This window comes from Rhincodon typus, chromosome 11, assembly GCF_021869965.1.
Source record: "Rhincodon typus isolate 14 chromosome 11, sRhiTyp1.1, whole genome shotgun sequence".
Classification (NCBI taxonomy): domain Eukaryota; kingdom Metazoa; phylum Chordata; class Chondrichthyes; order Orectolobiformes; family Rhincodontidae; genus Rhincodon; species Rhincodon typus.
Genome location: NC_063342.1, coordinates 11,465,290 through 11,487,200, shown reverse-complemented (window position 1 = coordinate 11,487,200; position 21,911 = coordinate 11,465,290). Strand labels below are relative to the sequence as shown.

Genomic DNA, 21,911 nt, shown 5'->3' with positions numbered 1-21,911 from the left:
AGTCACAGGAGACATCATAGAGGACTGGGGAATAGCCGTTGTTGTTCCTTTAAGAAGGGCAACAGGGATAATCCAGGAAATTGCAGGCTGGTGAGCCTTACATCAGTAGAAGGGAAATTACTGGGGAAGATTCTTAGGGACAGGGTTTACTCACATTTGGAAAATAAATGGACTTATTGGAGATAGGCAGCATGACTTCACATGGGGTGGTTCTGTCTCACAAACTTGGTTTTTTGAGGAAATGACAAAGATAATTGATGAGGGTAGGATGGTGGATGTTGTCTACATGGACTTTAGCAAGGCCTTTAACGATGGCAGGCAGGTACAAGAAGGGAACTCACATGGGATCTGTGATGAGCTGGTCAGCTGGATATAGAACTGGCTTAGTCACTGAAGACAGGGAGTAGCAATGGAAGGGTATTTTTCTGACTGGAGATCTGCGACCAGTGGTATTCCACAGGGATCGCTATGAGACCACTGTTGTTTGTAATATATACAAATGATTTAGAGGAGAATGTAGGTAGCCTAATTAAGTTTGTAGATGACACAAAGATTGGAGGTGCTGCGGATAAGGAGCAGGATTGCCAGTGGAGACAGCAGGATATAGATATAGGCTCGAGATTTGGGTGGAGAAATGGCAGGTGGAATTAAATCTAGACAAATGTGAGTTGATGCAGTTTGGAAGGTCTAATGCAGGAGGGAAATATACAGTAAACGGCAGAACCTTAGAAGCATTAACATACAGAGGGATCTAGATGTACAGGTCCTCAGTTCCCTGAAAGTACCAACTCAAGTGGATAAGATGATCAAGCTTGCCTTCATCGGTCAGGGCACAGAGTGTAAAAATTGGCAAGTCATGTTGCAGCTGTGTAGAAGTGTAGTTAAGCCACATTTGGATTATTGGTATAGTTCCAGTCACCACACTACCAGAACGATGTGAAGGCTTTGGAGATGGTACAGAAATGGTTTACCAGGATGTTGCCTGGTTTGGAGGGTATTAGCAATGAGGGGAGATTACACAAACCTGGCTTGTTTTCACTTAAATGTCAAAGGTGACCTTAGGCATTTATGACAGTCAGGGAATAGAATGGATAGTTGGAGTCTTTTTCCCAGGATAGAATGCCAATTACTAGGGGACATGGGTTTAAGGTAAAAGGGCTAAGTTTAAAGGAGATGTGAAAGGCGAGTTTTTTTGCAAAGAGGGTGGAAAGTGCCTGGAATGTGCTGCCAGAGGAAGTGGTGGAGGCAGATACAATAGAAATGTTTAAGATGCATCTTGACAGATACATGAATAGGCAGGGAACAGAGGGAGATGGACCGTATAGAGGAAAAAGGTTTTCTGTTTAGAAAAGCACCATATGTCGGCACTGAAGGGCCTGTTCCTGTGCTGTACTGTTCTTTGTTATTATGATTATAACCAGGGGATGTGCTTTTCGTGATGTTGACCAAAGTTTCTGCTCTTCTTCAGGTCCACTGTGAGAGAGCAGACAGGGCCACCTGTTCTGAAAGATATACAGAAAGCTGAATGATTTAGCTGCAATCATTGTCACGTTATGACACTGAAACTCCAAGCCAGAGTTTGTTCTCAAGCTGCTACAGTGGATTCTGAATTGTCAACCCTCTGACGCAGAGGTGAGAGTTCTACCTCCTGAGGCATAGCCAGTTGGACCAAGGAGGAACAGTAGAGCAGTCTAAGTGAATGTGGAATCAAAGAGGCCCCATTTGGCAACCTACCCAGGAGATGGCTAGTACATGGTGTGAATACACTCATACCCAGTCAGCAGGGTTTCAGCAATTCATTCAGATTGAGTGACTCTACCTTTACTCTGCATCTAAGCTTTACCATAACTAATGGAACTGTGAATGAACAGGAAAACCATCAGATTCCCTGGCTTCCCTTGCTTTATCGAGCCCAAAACTCTCACACAAAAAGCGTTATGAACAAAGGTAGCAAAGGAAGATCACTTGGCAAGACAGGCTCCACCATACCAAGGAATTCCAAACTCTCAGGGAGACAGCGAACTGAACGGGGGCTTGTTGCATTCCCATCTGTCTTTGTGAAGACACATGTCCCTCCAATTGAGCAGCTGATTGGAATTCCAGAGTCAAGGAGAGTCTGATTTACTCCGCTTCCAGCTTTGTGCTGTGTGTGGCACTGAGCCACAGGCACCCGGGAGATTCCAGCAACATGCTACCCACCTCCCCATCACCCCACCACCCTCCACCCCCGACACCACCACCACACCACCTACCCCCGCACCCCCCTCCCACCCCCTCCAACCCCCATGTCAGCACTAAGTTTACTGGCTTCAGTCAAATGTTTAATTGGATTCAGCACTACTGGGATGGAGAAGAAGTAAAACAGATTAGGTTTCTACCAGCAACTACACATGTGAAGACATCAGAGGAAACAGAATCAGGCTGGGTGTCTGTGTGTTCCTGTGTTGTTTATTATTCTGCTAACACTTGCTCTCCAAGGCCACATCTGAAGGATAACAATTTGCACATAGTATGTGAACCACACCTCCAGTATGACGCATTGCTGACAGGAAAAAACATTAACTCTCGCCTCTTTAGAAGGAATAAATGCTTCTATTAATACTGCATTTTTCACATGACACGATATTCTAGAGCACAATGAATTATTTCTGGAATGTAATCTCTTCTGCAATGTAGGAATCACACAGCTAACTTAAGCACAGTAAAATTCCACAAAAAGCAATGATATAATGACCAGATGATGTATTACTATCATGAGATATTGGTGAAGGATCAAATAATAGTTCAAGACACTCTCCTGCTCTTCTGCAAAGTTAGGATGGCTTAATTTGTAACAACATGCCCATGATAGAGATAAACACAGTGTGGAGCTGGGGGAACACAGCAGGCCAGACAGGATCAGAGGAGCAGGAAAGCTGACGTTTCGAGTTGGGGCCTTTCTTCAGAAATGGGGGAGGGGAAGGGGGCTCTGAAATAAATAGAGAGAAGGGGGGGCGGTGATAGCAGGTTGATCATGGAGCAGATAGGTGGGAGAGGAGACGGACAGGTCATGGAGGCGGGGATGAGGCTAGTAAAGGTGAGTATAGGTAGGTAGTGGTGGGGATTGGTCAGTGAGGTGGGAGGAGCAGATAGGTAGGAGAGAAGACGGACAGGTCATGGAGGCGGGGATGAAACTAGTAAAGATGAGTGTAGGTAGGTAGCGCTCATAAGGGCCAACATTGTAAACTTATGTTCTAAGATATGTGACTGTATTATTGCAGTGAGGTCCCATTCACTTATTTAGGAATAAGAACAGGAGACCTGACCTATACCAAAAACAGCCCCAATATGTCAGTCCTCTCACTGGAGTTTGTAGGATGCTGCCATGTGGGAAATGACTGTTGTAGCTGTATGATACTGCATAGAACAGTTCCTCCACTTCAATGAAATCAATATAAAACACAATTGAAAGTTGTTGCTGTTGCGTTTTGAGATATTTAAGAGAGTTGTATTAAAACATCGCAAGGAGTAGAATCCTAGAATATTACAGAATGAAAGGAGGCCATCATCCCTTTGTCCTCATGCCAACTCCTTGACAGAGTCATTTATCAAGTCCCATGCTTATCATCCTACATCATCCTTGCCCATCTTGCAATTTTCACTTTTTTTAAAATGGTTTAGCCAATTTCCTTTTAAAAACCGTTACTGAACTCACTCCTACTACCCTTTCAGGCAGCACATGCCATGGTAAATAATTTGTTCTATAAATTCTATTAGTGGCACCACTGCCCCACAGCACCACGGACCCAGGTTCAATTCCACCCTCAGGTGGCTGTCTGTGTGGAGTTTGCATGTTCTCCCTGTGTCTGTGTGGGTTTATGCCAGGTGCTCTGGTTTCCTCCAACCATCCAAAGATGTGCAAGTTAAGTGAGTTTGCCTTGTAGTGTGTTGGCTAGGTGGATTAGCCATGGTAAATGCAATGTTACAGCGATAGGGTGTGGAGGTGGGTCTGGGTGGGATGCTCTTCGGAGGATCAGTGCAGATTTGATGGCCTCTTTATGCACTGCAGGGATTCTATGTTTCTTTGCTATTTTGTTGCCTTCACACTGAATCTGGTTACTGACCCTGAAAATCAGCAGACATTCTTTCATCTATCAACATCCCACCTTTATTAAAGCTACTTACTTAATTATTTCTGCTCTGTAGATAATAACTTCAGTATCTCTAGTTTTTCCACATAACTGATGTTCCATACCTCTGGTATTTTGCTTGACATCCTCTCTAAGAACTCAGCATCCTTTTCAAACTTTGATGCTCAGAATTGTACTCCAAATGAGGCCTAACATTGATGTATAAAAATTTACTGTAAATTCCTTGATTTTTGTTCTATGCAGCTATGTATCATGCCCAAGATTCTGTTCATTTTAAGGAACATTCTCAGTTTGTCCTAACACTTTCAATGATTTTATGTACAAGTATCACCAGGTCTCTCCTTTTCTGAACCGCTTTTAAAATTGTTCTGCTTAAAGCATATTGACTTCTCTTATTTAATGCACAAAATGTAAGTAATATATGCATCACTGTATAACCGCAAGAATTTTTTACGAGTAAGATATTTTTGGCCTTTTTCTCTTTCAGAAGGGTGAAGATCATTGGACTGCAAGCAGAACATGGACTACAGCCAATATGGGGAGGGGGGGGGTGCTCCATATATAAAATGTGTTACCGTCCATGTACAGAACTAATGTCATTACTGCTGAGCATTGGCTGAGCGTGTGCCAAGGTTGACAGAGAGTCAAGCTAACAGGGTTTTTAAGAAAAACAAAAATGTCTTTCCAAACTTTTCAGAAAATCAAACATGTTAGAAGGGAAACAGTCGTAGGGCTAGAGCAAAAACTGGACAACTCTTTTAATAAGCCAGCACAAGGCTAAATGGACTTCCAAACTTACAATCCTGTGATAAAGTAACACCAATACCATGGCAAATTTCATCAGTGAGTAGCCGAGCAGCACAGACTAGGAAGGTACCCCGTTAGATCCCGAGTCTAAGTCATTGGTAAAGTGGCTATAGTAAAAGAGGATTTACGGTTGAGATTATTCAGCCATGCTTCTCACTCTTGATCACTATCCTCACTCTTGATCACTATGTTTTGATTCTGCTGGACAGTACATCATTAGACTGAACTGTGATGCTCTCCACAGTTAATAAGCCTACCATTACTCAAAGCCAACACTCACATGAATAATGATCACTTTAGAAACCCGTGATCTCTACCACCTGAAAGAACAAGGGCAGCAGGCACTTGGGAAGAACATCTCCACACTCCCTCCTAATCACAGAAACATCTCAACTTGAAAATGTATTGCCATTCTGTATTTTTGTTCTCTGAAGTGCTGGAATTGCCTCAGAGTGGGATCACTGCGGGAAAAAGTTTGTGAAGCACTGATTCATGCAATATGATCCTAAAGTACCACCCGTGACATACATATGAGATTTATAAATATTTTAATCTTATTTATTCTGGTGTTTTCAATTTTGAACTAGTGGCATTGGGTTTTCAGAGTGTCTGAAGGGGTTTACTGGTTAACTTATAAGTTTTTCTAACGCCATTGTGATATCTTTAAAAAACACAACATGAGAGAGACAGGTTCTGAAGATTAATGCAAATTTGTTTACATTTGGAGAGTTTATCATTGAACAAGGTAAACAGCATGGTGCTTTAGGCTTTCAGATAAAAGATTCCTGAATTGTTTTCTTGGGCTTATGGAAAACAATCATAGCTTGGAAAAAAAGATTTTTTAGTTTCAGTTTGCATAAGTCTTAGCTGAATCTGAATGTATAAAACTCATGAAAATATAAAGCTCATGAAAAAGAATATGTAGTTTAGAACTGTTAAGAAATAAGTTGCCTCAGTGTAAGAAGTTTATTTTGAAAGTTCCAAACCAGAAGTATTTGGTTACAACTCTGAAGGAGTTACTTGAAGCAGAGAAAATCTAAGCTTAGTTGTATGAAGCCTCTCCCTGGAGCCTATCAGATTTACAAGACAAGGAAATTGAAGCCACAGTTAAAATGTGCCACTATAGATATGAAAGAGAAAGCAATTGAGATTAATGGAATTACATTTTAATCTGTTTTGAAATCTTTAAATTTGTAAATAGTTTGGTTTATTCTTCATTTCTTTCACAGAATAAATTTCTGTTTTATTGTTAAACGCAAATCTGATTTCCATTTTCCTGCACGTGCCCTCAAACCTTTGCTTCCCATCCTTTGCACAACAGTAACAGGGACCCCGCGGTCCTCACTTTCTACCCTTCCAGTTTCCTCATTGAAAGAATCATCAGCCGCCATTTCAGCCACCTCTGATGAGATGCCACCACCAGACACACGTTCCCCTCCCTTCCCTTGTCAGTCTTCTACAGGGACCGTTTTCTCTGGTACACCCTGGTCCACTCCTCTTCCATTTCCAACACCTCCTCACACCCCCCACGGCACCTTCCCACGCAATTGCAGAAGGTGCAAAACTTTACTGTTCCTCCCTCCTCCAGCTGTTTGTTTCATGTTTCAGACCTTCAGCATCTGCAGTTCTTTGTTTTAGCCTTGAGTCATTGTCTTGGTTGGGATCAGCAAACTGTAGCCTTTGCTGATACATTAAACCTGGGGGAGGGGGGCCTTGCTTGGTGTGCAATCCCTGCCTTTGCATTAGGATTGACTCACGGCATTAACTTGTTTGAGGCGAAGAGTATTAAACTCAAGCACCATCGTCCTCTCACTCACTCTCCTGACTGTGTGTGAGGAGACTCTGTGTCTGAACTCAGGCATATATTCTAACATAGGGTTAACCATCCTCTTGACCATGTTTCCAGAATTTTCTATTTCATTTTCCCTTCCTTTTAAATCCCCAAAGTTTGGCAGCCGCGGATTACTGGTCTGGGCTTCAAATAATTCAACAAAAGTTTCCTCCATTCCACCAACACGTCCTGTGTAGGGAATCTCTTGGACAAAACTGCAGGAATAATTTACAAACACCTCTCCCCCCAAGACCTAAGCTGCAAGGGGAGGGGGGACATTAACAACAACAGGGACGAATCCCAAATAAAAGCAGATCCAAAGAGCTGCCAAACTGCTGAGGAATCAATGAGAAAGCAGCTCACTCCCCAGATTCAAGGTGACCAAACAGCAACCAAAGAGAAACCGTTAGGATCTGGTGATGGTAGGGGAGGTGGCAGAGAGAGCCAAAGTTAGGCAGGAGCGGCATACAACGTTTGAAGGCACTTTTGTCAAGTACTTACACAGCTCCAGGAGGATGAAGGAACACACAAAGGTTTCAACTTTCACCATGTTATCACACTCTCCACCAGCAGCTACCAAACTCCCAACTCCAGGCAGTCTGCTAGAGGTTCCCCCCCAGAGAGTTTAGCCAGAGCCTTTTCAGATGGTTGCTAGGCTGTGTGCAGCAGGATGAGACCCGACCTGTTGTTTCTTTTTGCTGCTCCTTCTCAGTGAGTCAAGACTTTTTTTTCCTCTCTCTCTCTCCTAAAACCACTCTCCCGTTTGTGAACAGGGCAGCGCCTGCAGGGTCCTAGTGCCACGGCCCTCCTTTGCTGAGCTGGGTGGGAGGCTCTATCGCCAGCCCGAACTCCTCCGCCAAATATTGCGCTGCGCTCCTCGCCTTTCCGTCCCACGAATCGCGCGATGGCCACAGCGCAGGGAGAGGGAACGTTCGGCCCCTCGTTCCCCTGTCTCCTCTCGATCCACCCAAATAAAAAATCCAGTGAGCTGCGGCTTCTGGAGGTCTGGAAATAAAATAGAACAGTAAATGCTAGAGAAAGTCAGCAGGTCTGGCAGCATCAGTGGAGAGAGAAACAGCGTTAACGTTTTGAGTCCGGTGTGACTTTTCTTCGACGAATGAGTTCTTTAAGGCAAATGAAAGAAATCTGACTGATCTTTGTGTGATTCCAGATCCACAGTGATGTGTTTGACTCTTCACTTCCCTCTGCAATGGGCTAGAGAGCTACTCAGCAACAAAAACAGAAGTTGCTGGAAAAGCTCAGCAAGTCTGGCAGCATCTGTAAAGAAAAACATCAGAGTTAATGTTTCTGGTCCAATGACCCTTCCTCAGAACTCAGACAAAAGTGATGTTCCTTTACACCCTCATGTGTTGCTCATCCTTCTTACAGCAGATTTACAGCATCTGCAGTTCTTTTGGTTTTTATTAGAGAGCTACTCAGTTCAACAGTAAATGTGGATGGGCAACACAATGGGGTGTAAAGGAAGAGAGACAACAAGGTGCAGAGCTGGATGAACACAGCAGGCCAAGCAGCATCATAGGAGCAAAAAAGGCTGACGTTTCGGGCCTAGACCCTTCATCAGAATTGGGGGAGGGGAAGGGGGTTCTGAAATAAATAGGGAGAGAGGGGGAGGCGGATAGAAGGTGGATAGAGGAGAAGATAGGTGGAGAGGAAACAGATAGGTGGAAGAGGCGGGGATGGAGCCAGTAAAGGTGAGTGTAGGTGGGGAGGTAGGGAGGAGATAGGTCAGACCAGGGAGGACGGACAGGTCAAGGGGGGGGGATGAGGTTAGTAGGTAGGAGATGGGGGTGCGGCTTGAGGTGGGAGGAGGGGATAGGTGGGAGGAAGAACAGGTTAGGGAGCATCACTTTTGTCTGATTTCTGAGGAAGGGTCACCAGACCCGAAACGTTAACTCTGATTTTTTCTTCACAGATGCTGCCAGACCTGCTGAGCTTTTCCAGCAACTTCTGATTCTGTTATCATTTTTTCCTGTCTTGGGTAGCAACCTCAGAGAGCTTCCAACATTTGTACTGCTCTGCTCCTATCTAACTTCATTGGTCAAAAAACACATGGGATTCCTACAGTTCCGTGCACCATATGATTAGCTTCTTTGGCAATCTCATAAATAGAGTGAGAGATATTTGTCCACCACACAAACATGATGCTGAAATCAGGTGCATCAAAACCAACTTACAGGATAATAGCTACCCTGAACAGATCATTTCATGCTATATTTTTGTGTAAACCTATGGAAAGTCGTCCGACTAACTACCCCAGTACTGATCTACAACTCTGTATTAGAATATCGTTGTTTCCCATGCATTTATCTAGAGTCCCCTTAAACACACATATGCAAATCACTTCTATTATGTCATGATAATATAAAATATGGACTATCCATTTTCAAATTCTATTGAATCTATTTAATCTAATACCTGAGACTTTCATGATCTGAATTTTAAAAAAGATTAAATACACTGACTTAAAATTACCAGGAGCAATTACCTAACCATACGGGTTGACCATGTTTTATGAAACCAATGCAGATTGGGCAAATGACAATCCGTGCTGAAATTAAAATTTTCCCTAAGGAATATGAAACCAGCCAAAAAAAACTCCCTGCGTAGGTGTGAAATGGCCCTCTTTTTTCTTTGATTTACACCTTTATGAGAATATTCACAGTTGGAGGTATAACTGTCTACAATTAATAAGCTTAAAATGTCAGCAACACAGAGTATAAAAATTAGCTTGTGTTTCAGGGAGCTGCTTTTGGCAGAGCAAGGAGATGAAACAACAAATGCAGCTCTGAACACAGGCTGAGCACTCTTTGTCTCTTAAGAAGAAAATGTATCTGGTGACAGTACTGATGGAAATGAAACATCAGGAAAAGGTATAGCCACATGTTAAAAAGAACTTTGGACTTTCATTGCAGATACTTTGAGAATTTGAAAACAAGGAACCCAATTCACCTTCCCTCCCTCTTTCTCATTGTAGCAAATTCCACATTCTCACCACTTTTTAGGTGTAGATGTTTCTTCTGAATACTTTTTATTAGATTTATTAATGATTCGTTTATGTTTATGACTTCTAGGTTTTGGAATATAGGAGTTGGAGAAGATCATTCAACCCTTGAGCCTGCTTTGCCATTTTATATCATAGCTGATCATCTGGCCTAATGCCAGATTCCCATGCTCTCCACATACCCCTTTATGTCAGTACCCCTTCAACTGAGCCATAGCTGACTTTGTATAGTTATATTTGAGAGATATGACTTGGGAAATTTCCTGGTGCTCTGATAAACATTCTTCCGACTGATACCACCTCAAAACTCCTATCCATTTATTTCTGTTGTCTGGAGGAACAAGCTGACATTTCATTGTTTTAAATAAAACAATATAGGTAAGGAATTGGTAACAGATATCCAGACATACTCATCATTCTTTTGAAAAGTAATGCATTGTGTAAAACACACTGAGAATTTTTCAAACTTTTCAGAGTAAGACAGCAATATATGCAATCAAGACTGAGGTGCCAGGAAGCTATAAATTCTGTTTTCCTCTGATCATTGTTGAAAGATCTGGAGGGGTGATGAGGAGAATTTTGTTTACCACAAAGATTTATTGTATCCTAGAACACTGTCTGAAAAGTTGGAGGAGACTAAAACCTTAAATAATTTGAAAAGGAAGATGGGATGTACCTCAGGATGAGGAACATATGGGTTATGGAGAAAAGCAGGGGTGTCTGATTATTCTTTCAAAGAACCACCATATATATTACAGGCTAATTCATTTTTTAAAAAATCCTTGAATTAAGAATCCACTGATACCCACAAAACCATTGCCAATTGTCAGAAGAACCCATACATCTCTCTAATTTTCTTCAGAGAAGGAAACTGCAATCCTCACTTGGTCTGGCCTACATGTGACTCCAGACCTACAACAATGTGACTGACTCTCAACTGCCCTCTGAAATGGTCTAGCAGGTCACTCAGTTCAAAGGCAGCTGGGGATGGGGAATAAATATTGGCCAGCCAGCAACACCTATGTCCCACGAATGAATTTAAAAAAGTGACCTCCTATTGCCAACTCCATTTCTATAATTTTATGATATTGCCTTCTCATCTATAGCAAGTTGTATTGTTGGTCCCTCGATGTAACCAGTCATAATGTCGCAACATTACTCTTGTGGGCTGTAAGGATTAACAGTGTTTGAAGAGATTGAGAAGGAGTTGTCTGCGTTTGGGACAGCTTCTGAAGATATCTTTTCTTTCCTTCTTCCTGGGCAGACTCCTAATCAAACAATTTCTGGTATCCGCAGGAAAATTTGTTAGAAAATGTTTCAATTGTTCTGTTGTTTGGCACTTCCCTTCAGATGCCTGAAATAATGTATACTAGTCAGACTCTTTTTTTATACCTGGAAATGCAATCCTAGGATGGCCTATATGTTCATTTCCCAGTTTATTGTATTTTTTAAACAGTTCTTTCCCCTCTATAGGAAACAGCAGCGTCTTGCATGCTGTATAATACAAGTTACTTCCAAATAGCACAGGAACAGATCATTACCCCATTATTTACAGTGTTTTTACCCCATCTGAGCCTCTTTCTAATGTCCTCCATTATCCCTATCGATATCTCCTTCTTTTCCTTTTCCTCTCATGTATTTATACAGCTGTCCCCAAATGCACTTACGTTGTTTGCTTCGACCATTTCATTAATCACAATCATAACTTCCTTGTTATAGCCTTGCAATTATCTGGGGGAACATGTATGAGGCAAGTAGAATATAGAAGAAAGGTGAATATATTAATGGTATGAGGCTGCTTCCTGCCACTCATTTGGTAGATGCAGATTCCTATCTTGGCTTGTATTCATATTGTATGCATAGTATTGTGTACATGAAGATGAGTAACAATCTCATAGTGAGAATATGGTAGCCTAGTAGGTATATGTTTTGGATTAGTAATCCATATCTTATGAAAAGTATGAATTAAATCTTGTACAAAAACAGAAATTGCTGGAAAATCTCAGCAGATCTGGCAGCATTAGTGGAGAAAAATCAAAGTTAAGGTTTCGGGTCGAGTGCGGAATAAGGGTCACTGGACCTGAAATGTTAACTCTGATTTCTCTCCATAGATGCTCAGACCTGCTGAGATTTTCCAGCAATTTCTGTTTTTGTTTCAGATTTCCAGCATCCACAGTTCTTTTCATTTTAATTAAATTCTGTAACTGATTCATAGTTTGGTTCCACTTCATATAATATTTGCATTTTTCTTCGCGTATTTGTGGTGTGTTCCAGATTGGGCTGGTTTCCTTCTACTTTAGTAACTAGGATTTGACTCCGGAATAGGTTTCTTCTTAACATTTTTATTGGAGCATTGTGAAAAAAGGTACATTTTGTTGAAGCCTTTTATCTTGCACTCATTAGGACAATTCACAATAATTCCAATTCAAGGGAGAAATAAACATGATTATGCTTTGTGAGGAGACATGGTGATTGTTTGGCAAGTCGACTCTGCTAGGTAGAGGCATTGTCATGTGAATGCATCAGTTAATCCTGGCAGACAGTTCACTGACAGACCTTCTGTAAATTTTAAGCTGCATAGGTTGTCTCTGATATGTCAAACATTGTTGAGAAATAAAGCAGGAAATGTACCTAGACTATACCTTCTCTCACCCACCTTCCTGCAAGAATGCGATCCCTGACTCCCAATTCCTCTGCCTCCGCCGTGTCTGCTCCCAAGATGGGGTGTTCCACTCCCGAACATCCCAGATGTCCTTGTATTTCAAGGACCGCAACTTCCCCCACTTTGGCAGTAGAAAATGCTCTCAACCACATCTCTTGCATTTCCCGTACCTCTGTCCTCGTATCCCCTCCCCGCAACAAAAGACAAAGACAGAATCCCCCTTGTCCGCACGTATCACCCCACTAACCTCCAGATTCAATGTATCATTCTCCGCCACCTGCAATCTGACCCCACAACCAAAGATATATTTCCCTCCCCAACCCTATCTGCCTTCCGTAGGGACCGTTCTCTCCATGACTCCCTCGTCTGCATCACACTCCCCACTAGCCTCACCATGGCAGGAAGTGCTACACCTACCCCTACACTGCCCCCCTCACCTCCATCCAAGGAATCAAAAAAAACCTTTCACATCAGACAGACCTGCACATCTGCCAGTGTGGTCTACTGCATCCGCTGCTCCCGATGTGGCCTCCTCTACATTGGTGATATTCAAGCAGAGACTCGGAGACCGTTTTTGTAGAACACCTGTGCTCTGTTTGTGACAAACGACAACACCTTCCAGTCGCGAACCACTTCAACTCCCCCTCCCACTCCCTGGGTGACATGTCCATCCTGGGCCTCCTCCAGTGTCACAATGACACCACCCGGAAACTGGAGGAGCAGCACCTCATATTTTGCCTTGGGAGCCTACAACCCAATGGTCTCAATGTGGACTTTACTAGCTTCAAAATCTCCCCACCCCTGGCCTCATCCCATGACCAACCCTCCCTCTCATCCTCGCCTCCTTGACCTGATACAACCTGTCCATCTTCTCTCCCACCTATCCGATCCTCCCACCTCACTGACCAATCCCCACCACTGCCTACCTGCACTCACCTATCAGCATCCCACCTACCTTCCCCAGCCCCACCTTTCTTCCCTCTATTTATTTCAGAGCTCCCTTCCCCCTCCCCCATTTCTGAAGAAGGGTCCCGGCCCAACATGTCAACTTTCCTGCTCCTCTGATGCTGCCTGGCCTGCTGTGTTCCTCCAACTCCACACTGTGTCATCTCTGACTCCAGCATCGGCAGTTCTTACTATCTCTTTGCCTGTTTTGTTGAATTGGATCAGGTGCAGCGCAAGTACATGCTCTTTCTGTCTGTGAGAAAACAGGGCCCCATTTATTAATATGTAGCTTCCAGGGCATGCATGCACGCTATACTCTGTGCAATATTTGCTATATTTTTCTATTTTTTTAATTCTTAAAATTATTCAAATGGTGCAAGATTGTGGTGAAGTTGGAAAAGCTTTTCACTGTATTTTACTGTTTGTCTCACTGTAAAATAAAGGTGACAATAAAATCATTCACTCATTGGAATCATTCATTCATTGAAATCATTCATTTTGTGAACCCCAGCTGACAATCAGGTGTGATTCTTGTCATTCTCCGGGAATGGTCGTCATGATAATTAAAACTATAAATAAAGCTAACCTAAAGATGAATGCTGAAGATTTCAAGTGATGGGGGCTGTGAATGTCTCCTTTGGCAGTATGTTTCATTGTGTGGGTTTGTTCATGCAAAGTTAGATTGTTGATACGGTGGCCTGGAATATCTTGGAAGTCTGGAGAGTCCTGCACATTTAATAGGTGGGACCCGGATACAAAAGACTCAGCCCCAATTCCACCAGATCCTGTGTTAGCCAGGAGGGTAATAGTGTGGGGCATCGCTCACACAGGCAGGAATCTCAAACTCAGCTCTCTATTTGAACCCAGTTCAAACAGATGCAGTTTCACTGTAGCTAGAGACTTATAGTATGTGCTATAATTCATAACAGAGTATTTCTCAGACCTTTTAAGTAGATATTTTCTCATTGACCTGTTCAGAAATGTTCTTACACACCTCTGCAGCAGGTGAATCCAGGCCTTTTGCCTCAGAGGTGGTAACACTACCACTGCACCAGAAGAGCAGGTGGGTCTTGAATCTGGGCTGTCAAATCCAGGACCAGGGACACTACCACTGCTCCATAAGACGACCCAGTGTCTCCCGTCCTTTCAAACATAATTAAATAGTTCACAACACATGTTTGCCTTGTTACATCTAACTTCTAAGTATTTAACATCCTGTTGATATAATTACTAAGAAAATATACAGAATGATTATATGTTAGAATATATTGCATTATTTCATAACATTTAACAAAATCTATCTGCCACCCACCTTGTAAAAAAAATCTAGATCACAACATTGTTATTCTCAAAATTTATTATGACACAAGGTATCCCAGTCTGAAGACATCCAACAAGTTTTTTGAACAAGAATTTGTTTTTGTAAAACATTCCAATTTCTCTGATGACCTGCATCTTCCCATTTTATTTTTGAAATTTATTTTCTCTCTAACAGTAGTTTTATACTCACAGGACCAATCCACAATCACTTTTAGCAACACTCTTCATCAAGTGGACATTGTCCCAGAGCTAATGATTATCAATATAGAACTCTGGTACAATTCCATCCCCACCACCCCCACAAGCTGGCCCTTATGTACTAAATAAAGATATAGCCATATCTGCCACTTCTACCAGCTCAAGTGTCTCTGTAGATAAGATGTCTTTTTTTAAATAACTGTATATTTTTTTCGATCCACAAGCTAACACACATCTTGTTGCACTTGAAAAACTATTAGAAGCCTAGTATGTGGGTCATCATGAAAAATGACTCATTTTCTTCAATCCAAGGTTGTAAATCTGAATATTCTTAATTTTTAATTTTTTAATGACTTATTTGCCTTAAATACTCCTCCAACAGTAGCATATTTCAACATGCTGCTTAATTCTCCTACATCGTAGTATACAGTGACTCCAGTTTGTGTGCTTAACCAACTTAATTTCCCAATTACACTTACCAACTAGTTTGCTTCTTCTTTAACAAAAACAGAAGTTGCTGGAAAAGCTCAGCAGGTCTGGCAGCATTTGTGAAGACAAAATCAGAGTTAACGTTTTGGGTCCGGTGACCCTTCCTCAGTATCTTCCTCTGATTTACAGTATCTGCAGTTCTTTTGATTTTTGCTTCCTCTTTAATTGTAGAATCTTTATTTAGACTAATTTATTGGGATCCTATTAACATGCTTTGCATAAGATTGTTGATCTGTTTGGTCCATTTAATATCCAATGCTACATATTAAAAAAATCCTGACTTCCAATTCTTAATTTTGCTTTAAGTTCATTAATTACAATGTTTATAGAGTCCTTCTCCCACTCCACAAAATACGATCAATGTACAGCATCTGCCTGAAAGTTTCCCATGGTGCCAACAAAACATGGCAGGGGCTGCATTTAATTGGAGACTACACAATTTTAGTAGGATGGATGTTACTGAGCTCCAGTGGCATCACTTAGTCCATTTAACTTCCAGGGTTGCCTCACTGTTTTTAGTGTCTCTTTTGGAAGGTGAAGAATTACTTCCCTTTTGAGCTGATCTCCCTGAAAAAATGCAGCTTTAAAAATTAATCATACTACATTCCCAAGTGTTTGTGGCTGACAAAGCCAATAAAAATCTTCAAAGTTGCTTTAGGTGCTGTAGCTGTATAAACTGTACTGATATACCTTGGTCCCCTAGTTTTTCTTCAAACCCTGTGTCACTAATCTGGCTTTATCTTATATATTGCATCAAGCAGCACTTTCTCCGTGCACATCTCTTTATGCAGTAGGGTTGGCTGTCCCTTATCTGGCACCTCTGTGTATACCTTAATTTCTCTCCAGTTGTAATTCTTGACATTAAGCATATCTATTAACTTATCTTCTAATTTGTTTAGTCATTAAGATTTCTCAATCCATCGGTTTCTGCTCCTGGTGGTATTCCTGATCTGAACTATATTTCTTGACCTTGTAAAACTATGCTAGCGACCTTGCCTTCTCACTCTTTCTGAAGAGCTACTATTTGATTCCCCTTTCTTAATTCCTTTCAGCAGTTTGTGACCTCTATATCAGGCAATCTTCGCTCCCAAACCCACTGACCTGGTTGGCTGTATTTTTTTGTTCTGCATTTCTTCATTCTTTCAAACTGTTGGCCTTACTAGCTGCCCCTCATCCTTAACCTTCAGCCAGGTTTTGTATTTTCCAGTGACATTCCTTTTTCGTGTTAAAGTAGTTGTATTTCTCAATTCACTGGCCCCTTCTGGAAAACATTTAACTTTAGCACCCACTTTTGGCAACTGTGCTTTGGGACCAATGGCCTCATTTTAATCAGAATTGATCTGTCCATCATCAGGCGAACTGTCAATTACAACCTGCTTAATTCTTATAACTGTGTAACATTTGGGTTTGAGAGGTACCTGGTTCCTCTTTACTTTCTATAATTCCATTAGAACCAAAATTTGTAATCTTGAAGAATGTACCTGAACAATATCATTCCCAAAACGTACAATGATTCTTTTTCTGACTTAACCAACAAACTTTCCCATTCTTCAAGTCCCTATCTCTTGTAATGAAGCATATCCCCCTGATTGAAACTGATTTCCAACAAGCTTACGTTATATTTGAAGGTTTGCTGAATTCATTCTGATACATTGGCTTTAATGATAGTCTTCCTGCCTGCGTTTGGTACAATCAAATGCTCTGAGAAACTTGAACTAATTGTAGTCTTTTCCCAAGCTGGGGGCTTATCTCTTGTTAGTGAAAGAACTTCAGGATTTCAATGAAAACTAATTGATATTGACACATGCTTTGATCATATGCGGCAAGTTTTCACATGAACAATGCATATTAGCGCAGACGATAATTCACAGTTTGGCTGATCTGTTGAAATTTTATGTACCATTTCACCTATTAATTCATGATTTCTTTCACACATTCCATCACTAAAAGGGCTGTTGAGTGGACTATTCCCTATTCTGCTGCTGTATTCATAGCTGTTATGTCCATATTTACAATTGTTTCTCTAAATCCATCTATCAGTGAGAAATCTTGTTGGTCATTTGTACTTACTTGATATTTTGGCACAGTTCTAAATGTCTTAAACTTAAATACCAGCACAGATTGGGGAATTTCCAAATGAAATTTCTGCAGTTCTGAATTCAATCTATTGAACTTGATTATGTCCTCTTGTGTGGAACTATCTTCACTCTTTCTCACATGGGAGGCGATGGCTTTGTGGCGTTATCATTGGACTATTAATCCAGAGACCCAGGTAATGTTCTGGGGACCTGGGTTTAAATCGCACCATGGCAGACAGTGAAATTTTAATTCAATAAATGTCTGTAATTAAGAGTTTAATGATGACTGTCAATTGTTGGGAAAAACCCATCTGGTTCACAAATGTCCCTAGGGAAGAAAACTACCAACTTTACCTGGATTGGCCTACATGTGACTCCAGACCAACTGGAATGTGTGGTTGATAGTCAGTAAATGCCAGTCTGGCCAGTGATGCCCACATCCCGTGAATGAATGAAAAACAAATGTCAAAACCTGACCATGCGTCATAAGCAGTCAGTAAATCATTGTTTTGATAAGTTTTATCCATGAAAGTTAACAATCTGTCCAAACTTTCATCTGTGTTCAAATTCATCATGTTCCAATTCTAAAGAAAAATGGTTTCTTATCCTGCTTTCATAAGGTAGAGAAAGAGCTAGGGCTAGTCTTTTGGTAGAGAAGCAACCAAAGTCCACAGAGTTAGGTTATTCTTCCACTGATCATGCAGTTCACTTTCATAAAATAGGGGTGAACATATTTTATATTCTAATTCAACCACTGTCTGCCACCAGTGGTATACACCAAGAGTTAAATGCTCTTAAACAAAGTCCAAGCATACACTGTTAGGTCACAGCTCTATTTCAACCAACCATCACACATCATAAAACTAAGTCACTGCCAGGTTCACAGTGCTATATGTACATTTGAATACTTTTGGCAAAAACAAAAAAAATAACAGAAATGTCTGCCTGTTCCTCAAACTGAAGAATCTCCTAACACTACTGCTCTTCTACTCTTCTCCCCTCCTATACGATTGAAATACCTGTGGTTCCACTGACTTGGATGTGACAGCATTCCTTGAAGAGCCATTAACTCACCAGTGTTAAATGCAAAAAAAAACTATTAGTGAGAAAGATTGTCGCAGGGAACTCTTACACAATCTGCCTGGTGCTCTTGGACTGCTTGGTAGTCACCCATTCCTGATCTGCCTGCACATCCTCATGTTGTGGTGTGACCACTTCCATAAACATGCTATCCACATCATCCTTTTTGATCGCAGGTACATAATAGTTACTCACGCGTAAGTTCTAAAACCTGAAGCTCAAGCTTGTCCTGACATTGACAACTTCTGCAGAAAACCTCCCACACTGCACAAGCTGCATATTCCACTCAGCTAAGCTCCCTGTCACATTTTAATTGCAGAGACTATTTATTACAAGTGGGATATCTTACCAGTTACTCACCAATAGCTCCTTCTGCTGCACCAAAATAAGATCCAAATACTGGATGGTGAAGGAAGTAAATGGTAAAAACACATCCTCCGCACATGACCTAATTCATCATAAACCAAACTGTTTCTGCTTGAAATCTGCTGGCTGTTTGCAAGCTGCACAGAGACCTGTGTTTACTCTGTCTTGGGATGAAAGAAACTTATTTTCTTCTTATATAATCTGCCTGGTGTTCCTGGACTGCTTAGTAGTCACCCACTCCTGATCTGCTTACACATCCTTAAGCTCTGGTGTGACCCATAAAAGCCTCATAAAAAAAAATTAAATGATACCTACAGAACACACTTTTAGAAATATATTGACATTTAACTATTCACTACTCACCAAATGCACTCTGCTTGAAGTGTCCACTTCACATGCACTGTTAGACACATATATTTGATGAATTATGGTAAATGTAAGGTTTGGATAACTCTTGAGTTGTAAAGAGTTTACCACATGACTTCCTGGAAGTCAAAAAGAATTGGGCATTATCTGCTTTGTAGAAATATCATGTGACACTGTGGAGATTATGAGCCAAAATTTTTTGATATTTACTCATGAGCTGTGGGTGTCATTGGCAAGGCCAACATTTATTGCCTAATGGCTAGTTAAGAGTCAACCACATTGCTGTGACTGTGGAGTCACATGTAAGCCAGATTGGGTAAGGATGGCAGATTTCCTTCCCTAAAGAATAATAGAGAACCAGATGGGTGTTTATAACCATTGTTACATGTTCACCATCACGCTAGCTTTTTATTCCAGATTTTTTTAATTGAATTAAATTTCACCATCAACCATGGTGGATTTCAAACTCATGTCCCTGTGGGGTTGTGTTTCAAACAACGACCAAAATCAATGAGTGGCGAAAACAGCCTCTTTATTGAGCATCCGCAGTAGCACAGTTCGAGGTGGTGATGAATCCGGAAGTACAGTTTTTATAGTAGCCTTTTTATACACAGTTCTTACATATATTAAAATTCTATCACTATGGCGTTAAACAGTTTTGTCTATTGTGCACAGAAATTTGTGTGACATCTGTCCTGGGGAACCAGGAGATTGTTTAAACATTTGCTAAGTGCTGGCTGTTACTCAGATTAGAGTATCTGTCCGGTCTGCTTGCATAATTAAGAGGTGTGAGTCCTTTTATCTTTTAAGTTAGCAAATGTTAGTAAAAATACGAGACCCAAACAATCTAAATATGTTAGAAATTATACATACACTTGATAAAAGTATAAAGGATATTAAACTGATTACTGCTGCTGGGTCATGAGATTTTGTTTACTATTTGTCGGTGTGAGTTTCATTCATTCATGCTATTTCACAGAAGCACAGTTTTGATAAAAACTTTCTTAAAGAGGACAGCGATCCTATTCAATATATATTTTAACAGGTACATGCTGGTGGAAGAAACTTGTTTGACTTCTGCAATCTATTCAAGCCCGAGAGATGGTTGCTAAGGGGCTGATTAATATTATAATCTTTTCATAGTTTCGGGTGGGTAGTGGAGGCACAATGGCAGTGAGGGTATTGTTTCTGAATAGGTTAGTAGTCTTTGATATTTATTCAGAGGTAGCTTTTGATGTAAATAGGTCTGATAAGGGTTGAAGTTGTGAAGAAGTAGTAATGGGTTTAGAATGAATGTTTTAATTTAGTCTATCTTGCAGCAATAAAACGCACTACAAAAATCATGGTTTTATGAATGAATGAATGAAAACGCATTATTGTAAACAGCGAGTTAGCAAAGAGTAAATGAATGAATAGGAATGTGGCATTAGTAAATATAGAATGAATGGTAATGTAGTATAAGTGAATATAGCGAGGTGGTAAATGAGTTAGTAAAGAGATCTATAATACATAATTCATATCTTCAAATAGTTAACCTAGTGGTTCAGATTACTAGTATGGTGGCCGTCACCTTTGCCCCTTTTATCAGAGAAAATGGGTTTTATTGCTTTAGTTATTGGACCATCAGACTCAGATGAAAAACTAAGGATCTGTGCTGGAGATAGTAGGAACTGCAGATGCTGGAGAATACGAGACAACAAGGTGCAGAGCTGGATGAACACAGCAGCCAAGCAGCATCGTAGGAGGGTCTAGGCCCGAAACGTCAGCCTTTCTGCTCCTATGATGCTGCTGTGTTCATCCAGCTCTGCACCTTGTTGTCTAAGGATCTGTGCTGTTGATTGCCTAGCAACAGCCCTTAGATAGAAGTACTATGTGTTTTTTTGCAGTTCAGCCCCGAATATACTAGCTGGAGAGGTTTTTCTGAACAAAAACAGAAGTTGCTGGAAAAGCTCAGCAGCATCTGTGAAGAAAAAAATCAGAGTTAACGTTTTTTGAATTCATTCAACGTATGTTCGCTTTGCCAGCTGTGTCAGCATTTATTGTCCATCCCTAATTGTCCTTGAGAAGGTTTCTTCTTGTACTGCTGCATTTCACTTGGTGCACGTACATCCACATTGCTGTTAGGTGGTGAGTTTGAGGATTTTGACTCAGCAACAGTGAAGGAAAGGTGATCAATGGAAACTTGCAGGTGAAAGCATTCCCAATTATCAAAAATAAAGGAAATCTCTGTCTCTCAATGAAATATTTGTGAATTCTGAAAGTTTCAAATATCAGAGCTCCTAACTGTTACCCACCTGAATATGGAACCTGGTTTAAAAATCATCTGTCATTCTACAATTGACAGCTATCATATCTCATCAACAGGATATCAAATGAACTGTCAGAAGTCAACCCATTCTGTATTCTGTACTTCAATCCTTGAGCCACAGGGGCTTTGTTCCATTTCTCATTTTTTCCCTCACCTACAATACCTGTAAAGTGCTGTGACATCTTGTCCTGTCTGTATCGGAATGTGTTGTGCTTGGGATAAAGCCAGATACTGTTGAATCCTGCATGGTAACTTACTGGGAACCAGTTTTGCCACTCACTGTAAGAATGCATTTTCCTTTAATAATTC

General features: G+C 41.0%; 1 protein-coding gene across 1 annotated transcript in view; it reads right to left on the bottom strand.

The window, feature by feature from the left end:
* jam2a (junctional adhesion molecule 2a) overlaps nucleotides 1-6,328 on the bottom strand; it is a 94,205-nt gene extending 87,877 nt beyond the window's left edge. The window contains exon 1 of the mRNA XM_048603021.1: nucleotides 6,232-6,328. Coding sequence (XP_048458978.1) covers nucleotides 6,232-6,328 — 97 coding nt within the window. The remainder of the gene's footprint in view (nucleotides 1-6,231) is intronic.
* Between the last annotated feature and the right edge of the window lie 15,583 nt (nucleotides 6,329-21,911).